The sequence below is a fragment of the Merops nubicus genome, unplaced genomic scaffold (genome assembly GCF_000691845.1).
Source record: "Merops nubicus isolate BGI_N331 unplaced genomic scaffold, ASM69184v1 scaffold23137, whole genome shotgun sequence".
Lineage (NCBI taxonomy): Eukaryota > Metazoa > Chordata > Aves > Coraciiformes > Meropidae > Merops > Merops nubicus.
In genome coordinates, this window is record NW_008622614.1 from 5,857 (window position 1) to 22,145 (window position 16,289).

The 16,289-nt window shown below is 46.5% G+C and overlaps 1 protein-coding gene across 1 annotated transcript; it reads right to left on the bottom strand.

Moving 5' to 3' along the window:
• Positions 1-3,003: 3,003 nt before the first annotated feature.
• On the bottom strand, positions 3,004-15,456 carry LOC103777317 (heat shock factor protein 3-like; the record flags this gene model as incomplete). Its single annotated transcript, XM_008944869.1, has 12 exons — positions 3,004-3,335; positions 3,918-3,984; positions 5,130-5,195; positions 5,736-5,841; positions 6,803-7,048; positions 7,824-7,957; positions 8,224-8,305; positions 8,755-8,816; positions 9,559-9,634; positions 10,502-10,626; positions 13,454-13,581; positions 15,348-15,456. Coding segments are annotated over 12 exons (1,533 nt in total), but the record flags the coding sequence as incomplete, so codon positions are not given.
• Between the last annotated feature and the right edge of the window lie 833 nt (positions 15,457-16,289).

Here is a 16,289-nt window from a genome sequence, read left to right on the forward strand (position 1 = left end):
TGCCGTGGGCGGTGTGGCTGTGCCATGGGCACTGCTGGGCAGTGTGGCTGTGCCGTGGGCACCGCCTGGCTGGCTCAGTGTAGCTGACAGAGGGGCCTGTCCCTGGCTCCCAGCGATGCCAACACCACCGTGTCATTATCATGAAGTGGAGCCCCACGTCTTTGTATAAACAACTTTTTTCTTCTAGGAAAAATCCTACAAAATCTTTAAAGCCCACAGTGCCAGTTGACTTTGGCACAGGTTCTCCATGGTGTGCTGTGCCTGGATCACAGGTCTGCCTGCTGCTGAGGTCATCTGTGCTGTTCCCCACCTCCTGCTCCTGTTTATCTCCTGTAAATGCTGTTTCAGTCAGTAACCTATGGAGCTGAGGGCACTTCTTAGCAGAGTCTATGAAGGACACTTGCACTGGTGCACTACATCTGGTGCAGCTGGCAGAGCCCCGGTGAGAAAGGACTCTGAGGGCATCCAGAGGTTTCCATGTCTTTCATCCTACCCTCCCTTTTGCTTCCCAAGGATTCAGTTCAGTTGATCTGTTTACACAGAGCTCGGACGTTGGTCAGGGGATACCCCTGCTCCTCTGAGTGACACAGGAGGACTGAAGGACCCTTGCTCCTTTCAGAAGGCAGATTGGCTTTGCCGAGCTTGGGCCAGGGCAATGATCTGTGCAGGGGCACCTTTTTGTCCAGCAGGGTCCTGAAGCCATTCCTGGTGCTGCCATTCACAGCACACGATCCACCACGACTCAGTACACACGTCTGGCAAGCTCTGGCAAACGTGGGAATGCACACAGGAAGAATGCACCAGAAACACAGTCATGGTTTTGTAACTCTTGAGTTTAATTACTTCAGCATGTGGGCTTCCCTCCCTATCCAGCCTTCCCCCTTCCATTGCAATCTTGCTTAGAAAACTTGCATAAACACTTTTCCAGACCAGTATATAAACCAGACAGATGCACAGGTTTTATTTGCAGTTTTCTTAAGCCTTCACTTAACTTCTTAAGAGAGAAAGTGTATTAAAAAACTATTATGAAATCAGATCTAATATCTGATGGTGAGATGCACCGAGACCAGAGGACTCCACGGTGGAAGAACATGACAGTAATCCCTAACAGGAACTACACTCAGCCTGACCTGCTCAGGAAGCGAGTGACAGAAAATCAGCTGCTCAAACAACGTTGTTGTTTGCACTGTGCTGTCACAGCAGCACAGAAGAAAATCTTTTTTTTTTTTTTTTTTTTTAACACTTTTGGCAAAATTGAGGCCTTTGGGAAAGAAATTAAAAAAAACAAAACAAAACAGCCCAAGACAGATATGCAATTCACACATCTCCCCTCCTCCCTTCAGCTCATGAACACTTGAGACAGTTCAGCCCTCTGTCTCAAAGTAAGCAAAAGAGGCTGGAAAAGGCTAAAATAGATGTACCTGACTAAAGGCATTCAAAAACATGGGGACATGAAGGGCCACGAAAGGTAAAGAAGTTACAGAAGCATGGGAATAAAATGACACTGTGAAGGCATTACACACACACTCGGTAGCAAGACTCTCCTCTGCAACTCAAAAGATTTGACAACTGAGTAAGGCCAACATAGATAAGATGCATTACCTAATCAGGCCTCAGAGTACCAAATTACCTTGGTTTCTTCAATAGAAAAGAACCTGAAACTTACTAGTTCAGCAGCCTGTGAGAGAACAGAGTCTGTAGTGAGCCTGAACATTGTGCTGTCAGGAAATAACCTGGGATACAATGCAGTGGGTTTCTACCTTCCTCCAGGTCTCTTCTAGCCCCAACTGTTCTGTTTTGCTACGGTGAATTTCAGGTTTGTGTGGGCTAGTGGTGGGCTGCTACAAACCTGCTATCAGTGAAAGAGAACCTGGCACCGAGTGAGTGTCCACCTTACAGCAGTTCAAAGAGCTCAGGAAAACGGCGCAGAAAGGAAACTTGGGGGAAGATATTTTTTTATTAAGCAGACACTGGTTTTTGTAATCCGCTGTCAAAGAACTCCAGTGCACCTAGTTATTTTAGCTTCAAGACTTCACAAGCAGAAAATGCAGCAAGAAGTCCAGTGATGACCTAGGTCAGGTAAACAAGTAGCTGCTGCCAGCGGAGGAGAAATCGCAACGCGCCGTCCCTGTGTCAGTGCAAGGTGCCCCACGACTCCTTCGACCCTCGCTCCCCTTTAAGGGCAGCTGCTGGACTTTGCTAGACATGAATCAGTTCTACTCAATTTCTGAGCATGCATGACCTGTGAGCTAGGTGTCCGTTACCCTAGGACTGCCATGCAATGTGCATGAGGAATCAGCGTTACGCAGGGTGGCAAGCACTTCCTACCACAACACCTACAGCCCGCGGCGATGATGTGTGTGAGCACGTTAAAAAGTAATAGTCCACAGTTAAAAGATAATTTTCCATAGGAAAAATGTTCCCTGTACCTAGGAGCAAATCTAGGAATACAAAAGTGATTTAAGCAGACACAAACAACTGCAGACACAAACTATCAAAAAAGAAATATCAAATTAAAACCAAAGTTAAAAAAAAAAAAAAATCTTAATTCCAAACAGTAGAGAAGCCACCTATTGAAACAGGGTCTCAGAAGGAGGAAAACTCATGTTTAAAAATATTACACACCAAATTACCAACCATCTAATTAAAAAAAAACAAAACCTCACAAACAAAAAACAAAACCAAGACACCAGCCAAACTTTACAAACAGGATAACAAACAGATTTCCTCTTGCAATAAGGACATTGGGTAAAAGGTTACGTAATATACTGTGGTATGTTTACAGGGAGGTTTTTCTTCTCCACTCACTGCCTTCAATCCCATCAGTTGTTTTGAGCTTGTTTTCAGTTTTTTTTCAGAAGTTCTCTCTGCTTGTAGAAAGAGAACTTCCTTTTGTCTGTACAGAACGACACCCAGGAAGCAGGTGAGGAGAGATGTCCAACTTCTCGTGGATCCATTTCTTTGCTGATGCACCACTAAGCCAGTTCCAGATGTGATGTGAGTTCAAGAAGTTTCTATCTCAGAGGCCTCTTCTATGAAGTTAGCAACAGGACTGAGGAGCAAGAGTGGAAACAGTTTATACTCTCCATTCCCATCTTCTGAGAGGAGAGGTGCCTCACCCATTCCCAGAGCATCCAGCGGCTCAGCCTGGCTGGCTGGAGCTGCCAGTGGCAAGTCAGTTCCACTCCCTGGCAGAGGAGGGAGAGCAGGTTTCTCCTCCAGGACAGGCAGTAGAAGATCTTTCGGATCCTCTGTCTTCCCTGCAGCTTCACTTGACGGCAGCTCTTCAAGTAACGAAAGCAGGGGATTGGCCCTGTACTGTATCAGCTGCATATCTGAGGGAAAACAAACAGTTTAAACTCCAGGCTCCTGTGTCACGTAAGTGAAGGCTCTTATTCAAGACAAGGAAAACTGGAGAGGCTGCTTCAAAACTTGGTTCACTACAGAAAACCACACAGCTGAGCTCTGACAGACTACACCCCCAGCTGCAGGGGGGGAGCGAAGGCTCCTGCGTCCGGCAGGGCCGACAGCTGAAGCACACTCCAAGCCCCTAACACAGACAGCATGCAGTGGCAGCACTGAAGTGGTAAAACGAGTAGCACTGCATTTGGGGAGGTCGTAGCCCATATAGGAGACACTTCCACAAGGACATTTGCTGTTCTGCTCCCTATTGTGGCACTCTGTCATGCGTAAGGCAAAGGAAATGGTTAACACCAGCACGGGGGGGCACAGGACGGGGCCTCTCAAGATTGCAGCACAGATTCATCAAGAGCAGTGAAACATTCCAGTCTTCACAAAAGACTTAAGCCCCAACCAAAGGAGATAAACCATATGACAGGCTACAAAAATCCCATTTCAACACACAGTTTTGGAAGAGTTTGGAACTGCCAGAGGTCTCAGTGTTCCTTCCTGCCCACCTTTGCTTCCTGGTGTTTCTTTCTCAGTCGCTCCAAGATCTTCAGTGTTCTCTGTCAAGTTTGAAATCTGAAGCAAAATGGAGAAAGATTAAGACAGAATGCCTAACAACCACCACAAAACTCATCTCCACTGGCTGGTTAGCAAAATTAAAGGTGAAGGGAGGGATGAGAAATGAAACAGTTGACCAATGAGTCCACTGTTGCACCTGAGGACCAGCAAACAGAAGCTCTCAGAAGGAGGCATGGTGAAATACAGACAAACGTAACTTACTAAAGCCAAAAAAGCTCCTGACTAGCAAATACTCATTTTACTTTCCAAAGCAGAAGCTTTATTATAGTCTGTCTTCTTGGAAACACACTGTTAAACATTATTGCCTCAATACAATCACATTTTGCAAGCCCTGCTTGAAGACAGCTGCATTTTACCGTAGCTGTGCTCTAAGCTCTTACAACTGGGAAGTCCTAGTTTAATATTTCAGAATTACAAAAAAAATGACACTTACAGGGTCTTTTTTTTTTTTACCATGAGTCAGTTTTAGGAACTGGACCAAGAGAAGTAAATTTGCACTGAACTTCTGTACATCCTCTGAGGAAATTCATTACAGCCATGTTCAGAATAAATACAGCACACTGCATTACATTTTTCAATTCATACTCTTCCTTCAGTCTTCAGACAGACTGAAGAGACAATGTCAGACAACCCCAAGCTATTACTTGGCTAAAAGTCATCAAGGGAATCCCTGAGTCTAGGATAAAAAAGCCAAGAAACTGTTACCACACACTTAGACCAAAAAAAGACAAGATCTTCTACCCTCCTCATTCTAAACAGAAGGTACAGAAGTAGTAGATAGGAAAGCAGACAAACAAAATATCCTCAATACAGAGAGCTGATTCAAGAGACATCAGTTTGTTCCCTCTTCCTTATGTTCTCAAGTGTATTCCGAAAGCAGAGATGAGGTTGTTCAAGGCAAATACACTCAGGGCACTGAGGGTATTACTGCAGGTAGGAGCATAAGACCTGAAATTATCTTGAGAACCCTCTTGAATTCATACATGCCAACAGTGATAACTGAAAACATTAAGTCAGCAGGACTAGATAAAATAGTGGTCTCATCCTGTACTGTCAATCCTGTCCCTATCCTCAAACTGCATCAGTCAAAATTTAGCTCTCAATATTGTATGAACCCTCCCCGTTGTAAAAGGAACTCTTACATTTTCCATACCAGGGGAGGTTTCCATCAAGTTCATATCCAGGGCTGGCAGCTCAGGATTAAATGTCTGAAAGTAAAAACAGACTGTGTATCACATAATAAGGTTCTTAAAACAAAACTTCAGAGACCACCTGAAAGGACAGCAGGAGGCAGCACACCACTCCATGCAGTGCAGCACAGCAGAGGGGAGTTCCCCACAGGCCTACAGCAGAACACCTTCAACCTGTGGCAGTGAACACGTCACAGGAGAAGAAAAGGACCCCATCCTTCCCAGTGATTGCAGGAGTTTCATTCTGTGTCGTAAAGCATGATCAAATACATGATCAGGATGTGATGATATGTGTGAGAGGCTTGAGAAGGAGAAGAATCCAATTTTAACTGCCCACACTTTCAGCTCTGTGTAACAAAGACACCGTATGACCTGCAGAGGGTCTCAACGTTACATTGTGCATCATCAGACTCCCAGAGTGTATCGTTCTATCCAGAACTATTTGCTTTTTAGGATTTTCCCTTCTCTTGCCCATTACAACATGGAATAAACCAGTACATTTTTATGATGTAACCTAGCTGATTTTTCAAAAAACAGAAGAAGTGAGAAGGCACTCACATCACTGAAAGCCTCAGAACCAAAGTTATACTGCTTCCCAGATAACATCGCTTGAAGCTCTTCAAGGCTGGCATCAATGCAATTAAGAAAATCCTGAATTTCTTCTCTGAAAAGACAAAATTATATAGTACTGTCAGAAACAGTTGGCAGTTAGGGCCTTCTTTTGCACCACAAGGCAGGGAAAACACTCAGGAATGATCCTGGGGGCAAGGCAAGAGCCAGACCAGAAGAGCTTATTGCCAACTGAATGAAACCGCGTTCCTGCGTCACTGTTCCTGGTCCAGCTCTTTGAGGACAGGTACAAGGAAGGCTCTCTGAACAGCAAGTATAATAACAGCTGACAGCAGAAAGCAGTTCTTCCTCCCACACCTGCTTCATCCTTCATTTTACTGTCTTTGGGATTGTCTTAGATCCCAGCCTATATACCAGTATCTGTTTAAACTAAGGTCCAATGGCTTTCACCTGGGGACAGTAAATGATGTGCAAAGGGCTACAAATAATCTGGATCTGAAGAAACACTACCTGTTCTGAAACATCAGATTGTTGCCAAACTGTACACGTTTCAAGGACAGTGGGCAGGGTACAAGGACAGTGAAGGAGAAAGGAAGGTGCATGCAGGGCACCAGCACTGCACCTCTCCCTGTGCTGCGAGCTGGAACACGCTGCCACGAGGAGCGGGCGCTGCCCCGTGCTGCGGTGCCAGCCAGGCTCTCCCCTCTGCTGCCAGCACGCAGCACTGGAAGGACACAGACCTGCTGGAGCATGGCTAGAGCAGGGCAGAGATGATGGGGGGCTGGAACCCCCTGCCGTGAGGCCAGCCTGAGGGCTGGCGTTGTACCCTGGAGAAGAGAAGGCTCTGGGGATACCTTATAACGGCCTTTCGGGACTTAAAGGGGGCCTACAGGAAAGCTGGAGAGGGACTTTTTCAAGGGCTTGTAGTGACAGGACAAGGGCTGACGTGACAGACTGCCCTCACCAATCCTCAGGCTGATGCACCAGAAGTCAGGCACGCTCTTTATCAGAGATGTGACAGATGAATGTAACAGTTTCCAGAGACAAGTCAATACCTGTCCAGTAAAGGATCGCTTTGGGTTCCAGAGCTGTTCTCGTTCAAGATGGAGTCAATCACTGATACGGGGTCTTCTGGAGCATTAGGCTGTGCAGTATGGAGTTCCACAGCAGCATTTCCTATTTCACTGGATTTGCTGACATCACTTCTATGAACTGGTGGGATAGGCTCTGTACGGTTCACCTCATTTAGCTGTGACACTTGGCAAACAGGTAAGCCAGGATCCAGGGACGCCTGTGTCTCTCTAAAGTATGACCCACAGAGAAACAACACACAGCAGGATTCATCAACTGTATTACTACTCATTTTTTTTAGCATCTCCAACTTTTAATACCTAATAAGGTCAAGCCAGACAAAGGTTCAAACCACTAACTGGTCTTTAGAAAAAGAAGAAAGCTGCCTTCCAAAAGGTACATGAAGAATCTCTTACTACAGCTTACACAGACAGTGTGTATCAGAGCAAAATACCCCATTTTGCTAGGCCAAAAGCAGCCAAATAGTATATGGAAATTAGGCAGGAGGGCAACTTCTAACATTGTGTCTCTGGAAAGAAAAGGTTTCAAACTGGCCCACAGTTCACGCTGGATTCTAACAGCTAAATGGGCCTTCACAAGAGTCTGATGCCACACTAGAGGATGCCTTCCCTTCAGTTATGCTCAGCGTGACATTAGTGAGAGCAGTACTAAACCTGGAGGGAAAACTTTACGCCCTGGTTTATCAGCAGCCTGTATATGCATTTTGGATTCACTTATTCCTGCATTCAGGTCCCTGTTCAGTAAAAAGTGAAGTGTGTGCCTGTCTGCTGAATAGACAGAAAAGCCTGAGGAAATGAAAATTCCAGTGCAAATCAGCTCCACAGGCCTTCGAGCACCCGTGAAGAGACATGAGCTCCCAGAAGCTTTGCTGCCCACAATCAATGCTACCTGCTGTGCAGAAGAGCCTGCAGGCAGGCCCGTCCCACCCAGCCAGGAGAAGCCCGGGTGGTGTGCCCAGAGCCGACCCGCCCCCTGTGCCGCTACCTGCCGCTGGCGCTGGCGTGTGCCACGGGCAGCAGCCCGCCGGTGGCGCTCTCCAGGCTGTCAGTGACGTCCCGAATGATCAGACCCGACCCATTTCCACTCCCATCCTCGGCATCGCAGCCCGAAAAAGCCACCTGCAGGTACAGCAAAGAGGAGTAAGCCCCAGAGCTCTGCCTCGCCTGATGCTGGAGCTCTGGCAGCTCGTCTCTCCCCTTCGGATGTAGCCCGTGACTGCTTGCACAGATCTGCCTGGTTTTCCAGACAGAGCAATGCTTTGAAGCTGCCCCATTTCAAAATGGAGCGTGCTCGATTGTCAGAGTAGGGCACTACTAGTTGCAAGGAAGAGTATGGGATGGCTCTGTCCCACCCTGTCCCACCCTCCTCCCTGGGCAGCACTTACTGCCTGGCCACTCTCCACAGGAATGCGAACGTACTGACGGCTGTACTTGGAGGGTGAAGCTCCTGCAGCATCCGTGAGAGACCTGAGACAAAGCACAGCCTTAGTTTACAATTCCATGGTAAAGAGCTGCAGCAATGCCAAATGAACACAGTAACTCCTCTACTTCCAAGAAAAGTGGCATTTGGAAATGTATTTTAGCAAGTGTCCTGCAGACAGGCTGCATGCTAAACGTGCTCTTGTTTTGGACACATCAGTCCCATCTGCACATTTTGAAAGAGTTACCATTTCTGTAACTGTGCCCTTTGAAATTTAAAATGTAGAGTATATTCTCTTCCCACCCATCTTTTTTAGTGTTATGGAGTAAATCTTTTATTTCATGCTTTATTCAGCTTCCATCAGCTTTCTCAAGTTTGACTACCCAAGTGATAAAAATATCCTTTATACACTTTAAGAAAAGTATCTTGCTTCTAGAAGCTGATTTATCCCTGTAATTCACACCTGACACCGACTGGTGACCTATCCAGTAATTACCTTTTTCTTTTGACCCCAACAATATAATTTCCTTGCATCAAACTTAGTATAAATTGAAGAATCTAAAAAGGAAAAACAAACAAACAAAACCAAAAACAAGTGGTCAGCATAGCAATCCTAACATTAAATTATTATTTCAGATTTTAGCACAAAAATTATGTAGATACGTCATTGAAATCAATAGGTAAATTAAAAAACCATTTGTGTTCATGTCTTAAAAACCAAAATGACAGTTACAAATAGCATTGAAAAATTATTCCACTTGGACAGTCATTTTTTTTTTTTTAAAGTAATACAACACCAAAAGTCACTAGAAGATTCCAGACCAGAAACAGCTGAGGGATAAACCAGAGAAAATTCATTCCAGTGCAGAAGCTCCTATATTTTCTGGGTTCCAGGTTGACTTCTTGAGTGGTCTAAGTCTGTCTTGGTCCAAGATCTTTCTGAGACTCCGTTCTGTGTGCCTGCAACCTCTTAGGTCAGGGACCTGTTACCATGCACTGCCTCCAGCCCCACATTTACCCTGGGTCAGCTTGATTTACTGGTTTCTCTCCAAACAAGATTCACTGGGATTTCAAATACTTTGAAATCCTTCTCACTAACACTTTTCCTTAGTATTTCACTTGTGGTTCTTTGCTGTGCTACTTCTGGGACACTCAGGAACTGTGAACATTTTCTTTATGCTGTATTAATTATAGCCTGTTCAGCTCTGTGTCATTTGTCATTCTACATAAGCAAAGAATGCCAGCAAGTCTCACAGAGGCAGGAGTAAGGATGGTAGCACTGAAGAGGCTGCAATGGTACCTTAGACAGCAGCTTCTGTTGTTGACTGTGCTTCTGCCTTAGAACTGCCACTTCGTTCCACAGGGCCTTATTTTCTCTGCAATGCAGAATAAATCAGAAGACAGAGGATGAACAGAGTTTACTTTATATGCTTTAGTTTTACAGCTTTCAAACTTTCACAGTACCTTGCAGGGCCAATGGCAACGTTCCTTCCGTGGATAGCTAACAAACTGTTTAGCTGATCCACTAGTATAAACTCTGGGTTAGGTTAAGTCAGGCAGGACCAAACACTCACTAATAAGGAGATTTTAGTCCTCTAATGCTCCGCCAATAATCTTGATCTCAGGTGTTCCTTCAAAGCCTCAAAGCCTCTGAATAATGCCTTGGTGTTTGGAAACAGGCTGAGTGCAACACCTCAGAACAGCTCCAAAGTCTGTGTTTGAGGGTGGGCTGGTTGATTGGTTGGTTTGGGTTTTTCCAAAGGAACAGAGGAAGTGGAGTGAAAGTATCTCCTGAACTTTGGTGATTACCTGCTTGCACACCAATGATCTGAAGGAATCAGCAGTGCCTGTACAAAAAGGATCTGAGGGAACAGAGATGAGGATGTGCAAAGTCCACTTCCAATTAGAAAGAAAACCAAAGACTAGCTCTCCTCACTGCATCTAACCCTGTTTTGTCTTTATGAAAGGAAATGCTTTGAGCACCCTAAAATATTACAGGTGATGCCAACCAAAATGTAATCTCAAGACAGTCAACAAACTCCCAGTCTTAATCTCTGGTCTGAGTTATAAAAACAAACCTAGGATTCACAGTGCTGTGTTGGGTGGAACGGGGATTCTTAGGGAAAAAAAAAGGAAAAGCTTCACCTGTTTCCAGCTCAAATGAAACCCACATTTAGAGTCTAGTTCCATGAGATATAAGCAACAGTCAGTGTGTAAGTGCCTCTGAAACAGATGGAGTCTACCTCTTCATGTTAGCCAGCCTGACATCCATGTTGTTCTGCTGCTCTCTCATTTCCTGGACTTCAGAGAGGACCTTGTGCAAATCCTCTGTGCAGACCTTGAGATCCTCAGTTCTTACTGCAGACACCTAAAATAGGAGCAGATTACACAAGCTTTACTACAAACAGTGCCTTGCATAATCCTTTCTACACGAGCAGTGTAGTTAGTGTGTGGAAGAAGAGGTACAAACTCCCTTAAATCATTAAGTAGCACTATAATTGTTATTGTATCATGAAACACCACAACTGCTATAGATTAGAGTCCTTAGGACAGTCTACACTGCATGAAAAAAAAAAACAGGGGGTCAATGAAAGCATGATATTAGCATTTTGTACACACAGAGCATAGATTAATCATTGCAGTTCATGATAAAAAAAATACCACTAATTGACAATGGCCCTCCCTAGAGGGTTCTGACAGGTCTGGTGACAGCTTGCCCTCTAGTGTCAAAATGAGACAGCAGTCAAAAACAAAATGCAGAACTGAAAGTGGAGTAGGAACAAGAGGATCACTTTCCTTTTAGGTGTGGGTAAATCTGCCATCAGAGGAGTGACACATCTCCATTAAGGTACTGGGAGGGGTGGAGACTGTCTAGTTAGATGTATCCTACTCCATTTGGAAATTTGTCCCAGACCACCTGAATTGCAAATGCCCATATTGGTGTTTCCTCTATTATCTCTCTGCTCAGTGACATTCCAAAACTCTTGAGACTCAACTCCAGGAAGTCACAGTCCAAACTGCTCTTCCCACAGCAGAATCCATGACTGCCACCTCTTCAAAGGATGGTGGAAGAGTCATCAGAAAGTAAAAAGCTCACTCTTCTCCCCACACTCCCATATTCAAAACTTTCCAGTTCCCTCAGCAGCCCTCTCTGTGATGGTGGCACTGATGGCTGGCACACAGTTCAGGATGCTGAAGAGAACAGGCCTAGTGCACCCTGCATCTGAACGGCACGCCCAGGTTTTCTAGACACAATTAAAAAAAATCATTTGGCCAAATACTGACCACAACTGAACCAAAAGAAGCTGCAGCAGATAATCACCAGACACCCCTTCCACTGTAAAGCATGCCATGATTTCTCTTTATTATCCCACTCCATCCCAGGGGAGGGGTGCAAGCACCTGGGAGCAGCTGCTGAGGTGCTAGGTGACTTCCACACAGGTTGGCTGACAGACCCCTTCTCCTCAAAGGAGAACGGGATGGTCAGAAACAGACCTGCAGTGTTATAAACTAACATCCCATCACTTCGTCATGCAACAGAACACAGTTATTATGTAATCACTCCACAGAAATAACTACTTTCTTAACAGGATTAACTTTCTGAACATAATTAATTCAGTAACTTCAGAGTTACTGAAGGATGGAGTGAATGGCCTGAGAGTTTTCCTGTCAGGAGGTGGCACGGTCACATTTTTAGATGCTCTGCTATTCCTTGAGGACAATAGTTTATGCTGAAGTATGTGAGTTGTATCCCAAATGAAATTCAGGACAAAGCTGTCTGCTTTTGCTTCAGTATTCCACCTCTCCACGGGGATGGCACCCAAAAAATGCAGACAGGAGGTGGAAATTTTAAGTGCAGTCAGCCTGTCTCTCAAAAAGGGCTGAACTACAACATTCTGCCCAAGTGCCAGAAGCTGCTCTCTTCAGAGCCCCTGACTGGATAATAAGGGTGTCAGGACTGAAGCACACCAGCAGAGCTAACACTACAAGCAATAAAGGAGTCCTGCATTCAAACTTGCATTCCTGTTAAGAGGCTTGAAATCCACTTCACAGCAAGCACCAAAATTCTACTTCCTTCCAGACAATAAAAGAGCAAGAAAAACTAATGGGCACTTTGCAAAAAATCACTAACATTTCCTGTGCAACAAAGAATATGTTTCACCAGCCTATTCAATAGTTTCATGTGAACATCCTTGGCACCAAATAGAGCTTTTGTCTCTCCATGCAGAGCACTCCACCCAGCACCATGCCCCTGGGAGGCAGGCTGCCCCAGCACACCAGGCCAGCGAGCCAGGACAGGCCCGTGGCTGACTGGGAAGGGCACGGGCCTGGCTCAGAACCACCCACACAACAGCACCCGACCCTCTGGGACTCCGAGCAGAGGGCCTGGCTCAGAACCACCCACACAACAGCACCTGACCCTCTGGGATTCCTAGCAGAGAGCCTGGCTCAGAACCACCCACACAACAGCATCTGACCCTCTGGGACTCCGAGCAGAGAGCGCAGCGAGGAATCGATCCAAACACGATTGTGCCTCTCCAGTCCCCCCTCTGCTTTATTAGCTTGGGCAATGCAGCCACCACATTACAGCATTCTGGGGAAAGGATTCTGCAGTTCAAATGTCAACATGATGTATCATGATGCCCCTTTCCCTGGCAGACAGGATATTATGGGCTATAATGTGCCAACAGAGGATAAATATCTCTGCAGGAACAGGTCAGACAAGGCCTGAACGTACAAAACAACACTGGAAAGAGCTAATAAACATGTAGCTTAGAGACAACATAGTTTTGGAGGAACAATGTAATTCTCAGACTCACCCAGATGAATGATGATTGATGCACTTGCTAATTTTCAACAAGCATAAAATGGGACTGTATTTTATTTCTTTCCCTTTGTGGCTTTCTCTAGGCCTGCTCTGCTGGCAGTGCTGTAACCCCGTGTGTGAACTCTGCAGAGGGCTCTGCTTTGACAGCTCTGGCCCTGCCCCAGGGCACTGCTGAACACCAGCGGGGGGGGGTGTCCCAGAGCTGGCACGGGGAGGCCAAGCTGGGCACTAGTCTGGCATTCAGGAGGGAGTTACAAAGACTTGCATCATTATCACAGCCTTGGTTCCTGAGGGATTTGTTGCCTGTAAAGTGTTTGAAACCCCCAGACATGATCTAAAGTGAAGCAAATATGTGCTTAGACTGTACCTTGCGCTTGATGTTTTCCAGTAAATGTGCCTCCCCTTGCTTGAAGAAAGGGTGCTGGAACTCAATGACTGAGCTTTTCTCTGCTGTAATCATACCATTCTCCAGAGCAATCACCTTCCTGAAACCATCTGTGGAGAAGCAGTGACACGGTCATCTCCCTCAGTGCAGAGCTGACTGTTACAACACACCGCTGAAGAAAACCCCAAGGCTACTGAAATACCTATGGCACTACAGTTACTGGGAGGAGAAACTACAAAAAACAGCTCAAGTAGCTTTTCTTTGGTGCTCAATTGTTTGACTGCTCTATTCTTCACAGCTAGAGAACATGTCAACAACACTGCCAAAGGACCTTGAAGGCTGTACAAACAGCATGCAGGGCAGGGGGCAGCCAGCATCCGCCAGGAAGACAGTGATGTCCAAATAATCACAAAAGTTATTTAGAAATTAGATTTATTAGGACATCCTGCATAAAATCTTGTCCCAGTGGAAGCAGTGGAACAGTGCACTTTCATGCCTATAATCCCAGACAACTACATATCAAAACAAATGCCATCAGGTACCACCAGGGTCTACAGAATAACGTCAGGAAGAAACGTTAGTCCTCAGCCTGTGCAAACACAGGGTACGTCCTCCAAACCTGCATGAGACAGGACACTGCCAGCTCTGCTTCCATCCCTGCTTCAAGTGCCACAGGGCAGATGCAGAATACAGCTGACAGACCAAACCATCTCTCTCCTGAGTTTTTAGCATAGTTAATGTTTCAGTTTCACTATGCCCTACCTGTGCTACCATTGGAAAGCTTTACTGGAAGCCAGGATAGGTGCAGCAGGACAAGGAGGCTGCCACTGCACTGCACATCTTCACAGGAACAGCTGCAGTTTAGGATTTGCCCTTGCTACAGGGCAGCTGCTGATGGTTTGTTTGCATTGCCCTTGGCACGCCGGGGATGGAGTTCCAACGCTGGCCACAGCCAGCAGCAGCCACCCTGTCAGGAGGCTGAGCACAGTCTTTATCACCTCTGACAAAACCCAAACAGCACCAGCCATGGAGAACAGGCAAGCCTGCTGGGCAAGGACAAGAGTTCCTCCCCCTCAGACAGAAATTCTAAATAGGGTGGGATTTTCTGTGCAGTTTGTACCTCCACTCAACCCAGAAGCTATCTGCTGCAAAACAACTATTTCTGCTGTGCATCACAGCCCCATGCACTGTGCTGGGTCTCTGAACAGCCACCTGGCCCCTGCCTGCACAGGCTGTACCTGTGTTCCACAGGGGATGCTACAGGACGCTCACAAGTCGAGCACAGAAACAGCAGGAGCAGCTTCACCCAGCTCAGTCCATCTGCCTGGCTGCTCTTGTTCCAACACAGCAACGCAGGCAGCAGCACAGCCCAGGCAATTGTTTTCATGTAGGAGAGGCGTGGGTGTGGATGGGGCCCTTGCTCCTCTAGCTATGCCTAAGCTTGCTGCTACTCTTTGTCCTGGTTTCGTCTGGGATGGAGTGAACTTTACCCCTAGTAGCAGGGATGCTGTGTTTTGGATCCAGTGTGAGCAACACGGTGATAACATGCTGATGTTTTCGATGTCGCATGGCAGCACTTATCCTAAGTGCAGGATTTCTCAGTTTCCCATGCTCTGCTGGCAAGCAGCAGCACACGCAGCTGGGAGGTGACGTGGCCACGACAGCTGCCCCGGGCTGGCCAAGGGGATGTCCCACACAGCACAGAAAGTGGGGGGAACTGGCCAGGGGGCACCGCTGCTGGGGCACCAGTCAGCGGGCGGTGAGCAGTCACGTCGGGCACCTCTTGGGCCCCATTTCCCTCTCCCATGTTGTTCTAATTGATGCCGAGTAGCAGCGAACTTGGCAGAAGGAATATGTAAGAAGAGGTGATGCTTACACATGTTAAGCTGTCGTATAAAGCTGGAGATATTGTTGTGTTTGAAGTACTTGGGGAGTAGCTCCTTGGCAAACCTCTGCTCATCCAGAATGCAGAAGTTCTCACCATTCTAGGAAATAAGCAGAACAAACAGTTAAAGAACACGTAGTTTTTCTAAGGTGTTGCTCATAAGTCAAGACCATAAATCCACAAAGACAGTTCCTACCACAGGGAAGAGCAGAACACTTTGCAGAGGGAGTTGTCTCTGCGAGCACTTCACAGTACTTGTGAACGTACCAGAAACTTTGAATCAAAAAGGTAGTTACATGGAACGCTTCTGCTCAATGGGGGATTGTTCTAAAAGCCCTGAAGTTTTGATCTTAATCCAAAGAAAAGTCGTTCTAAAACCCCATGTATCCGCTGCTTTCTTCATCCACAGGAAACCCAGCTATCACTCAAGCACAATGGAACCGGTGCCACTAGAGGGCTTTACCTCCTGGGGCGAGAGCTGCCCAGCTCCGTGACGAGATTCTTCCATTGTGTGCACTATGTCACCACCAAAAATAACCAAGCAACCTCGCAGAGTTTACTCAAAGTTAGGACAACACAACCCAGCGGTGGGAAACGGCAGCTCTGACACGAGCAGCTTCAGACGCCTCACATTCACCAGTTCAGGGTTCCCCGAACCGGGCAGGGCCTGGTGTCACTTTCAGGCCGCTCACAAAGACACCGAAAATACCATGCTTCTTTTCATCGCTGCCTTTGTGAAGGCCGAATCTTTAAAAAACTGGACAAACCCCAACGGACTGAAAACTGACAGACGACAAACCCAAACGGCGCGTTTGTGTCGGGCGCCTCCCGGGTCCGCACCGCCCTGTGCCCGAAGGCACGTGGGACCAGCAAGGCCGCTCTCCCTCACCTCAGCAAGGGCGAAATAGAACTTAATTCCTTCCCCAAGTGCCT